This window comes from Elephantulus edwardii, unplaced genomic scaffold (assembly GCF_000299155.1).
Source record: "Elephantulus edwardii isolate Elephantulus edwardi_28Jun2011 unplaced genomic scaffold, EleEdw1.0 scaffold00243, whole genome shotgun sequence".
NCBI lineage: Eukaryota > Metazoa > Chordata > Mammalia > Macroscelidea > Macroscelididae > Elephantulus > Elephantulus edwardii.
Genome location: NW_006399993.1, coordinates 1,943,799 through 1,945,773, shown reverse-complemented (window position 1 = coordinate 1,945,773; position 1,975 = coordinate 1,943,799). Strand labels below are relative to the sequence as shown.

The window sequence follows — 1,975 nt, the reverse complement described above, 5'->3', positions numbered from 1 at the left end:
AATATTTATTCCAAGTTAGTTATTTTATGCCATTTCCCCCTCATACAGACCTGTGATAGCCACATCTTTTAAATCTGTAAATAATGTTATCAAAATAATCTTAATCTTTGAAATCTCACAAAAATTTATATTTTACAATCCACCCTGAATATCAAGGCTGCAAGAATAACACATTTCCTATATCCAAATATTTTACAGCTGTACCCAATAAGGAAGGAAAAAAAAAAAAAGAGAGAAAAATAAGAGAAAACCACCTTTGCTTGGTTAAGGTCTAAAGTTACCCGAGCAGCCAAAAATAAAATAAAATATCCAAATTATTAGCATTAATTTAATACAATTATAACTTCAATAGTCACTTTGTCATTGACAATGATTGCTTGAGCACAGGGGTGAGTGCCCCAGGGGCTGGTAGTAGAAGCTGCTGCTGCTGCAGACCAGTATCTCCTCTCTGCACTGCCAGCTTCCACCTGTGCGTTGCCCCATATGCACTGTGTGTGTGCACATGTGTGTATGTATATTTGTGAATATATATACACACATGCACACACACATCTATATATATATTTTAAAGTCTTTCTCACCACACAAACTTCTTTCTATAAAGCAGAAAACAGGGAACAACAACAAAACAAAGCTAAACAAGTCAATTGCTTTCTCTTTGGGATCTGATTATTTCCCTTGTGCATGAAGTATTAACAGCAACAGAAGAAAAGGAAAAGAACAATTTCTTTTGTATACTCCCTAAAAACACAAGTGGAGCTTACAGGTCAGATTTAACTGAGCATTTCTATGCCTATTTCCAGGCATCATCATCTGATGTTTCACTGCTACTAGTTTCTGTGTCGGAGTCTTCAAAGTCTGTTTTATAAGAGCTTCTCCAAGCCGATAACAGGCTGAAATTGCGACTCTGTAAAAAGCCATTCTTCCCAAAGCCATTTCTTCTTAGCTGTGAAAGGGAACAAGGGAGAGAAAGAGGAAAAAACTCTTTTATAAATATCAGTTATTGTTTACCATCGAGCTGGAACTGACCCTTAGCTGACCCTCCGGTGGGTTTTCAGAGGCAGTAAACTGCATAGGAGGAGACTGCTCATGGAGCAGCTAGTGGATTTGAACTGTATGCCCTTAGGTTATTACAGCTGGTTACTAGGCCATCACAGTGCCCTATAACAGTCCTTATGACCTGGGAAAGGTCAGGTCTAGGAATACAGCACAGGACCCGATCTTTATATGACATTATAACATGGCTTTTGAAACTTTACCATACAACATGTTATCTCATCATCTCTTTAAATTCCTTTCAGTATGTCTAGGGTGAGGTCTGAGCATTGCCATTCGCCCTGGAACATACGCCTAAGTAGCAAGGTGGCCGGCCTGTCAGTCAGCATTTCCTTTCCTTTTTAAAAAATACTGAAGAAAAAAAATTTCCCCTATTCTTGCATTTTCTTGTCTCCTATGCCAGCCCTTTTTGCAATGCACTCCCTTGTTCCAAACTGCTGTCATAGATATAGGGCCTAATCATATACCTCTTACAGAGAATTCTTCCCCTCATCTGATCTAATGTAGTGGTTATCATCCAGACTTTTCCTATTCTCTCCCAACCCGCCCCATGACTGTCTTGATTTTGTAACAGCAGTGCTATGCGGTATTTATCCTTTTGTGACTGCAATATTTCACTCATCATGTCCTCTAGGCTCTGCCATATTGTTTAATGTTTTAGGAGTTCACGGTTTGTCAATGCTGTGTAATATTCTAGTGTGTGAATGCACCAAAGTTTTCCTATCTATTCAATTGTTGATGGGCTTTCTATTTAAACTTTTATTATTATTATTATTTATGTGTGTACTGTGGATCTGACTGGTACAGGAGGCGATTATTCCTCCTTCTTCAGCAGAGCATCTAGTGGATTTGAACAGCACACCTCTGGGATTGCAGTGCAGCTTCTTGCCACTAGGCCACCAGAGCTCACCTCTATTTA

General features: G+C 38.9%; 1 protein-coding gene across 1 annotated transcript in view; it reads right to left on the bottom strand.

Moving 5' to 3' along the window:
* Positions 1 to 647: 647 nt before the first annotated feature.
* Positions 648 to 1,975, bottom strand: part of GPBP1L1 (GC-rich promoter binding protein 1-like 1) — a 47,914-nt gene continuing 46,586 nt past the window's right edge. The window contains exon 11 of the mRNA XM_006898986.1: positions 648 to 946. Within this exon, the coding sequence (XP_006899048.1) occupies positions 794 to 946 (153 nt within the window). The 3' untranslated portion in view covers positions 648 to 793. The remainder of the gene's footprint in view (positions 947 to 1,975) is intronic.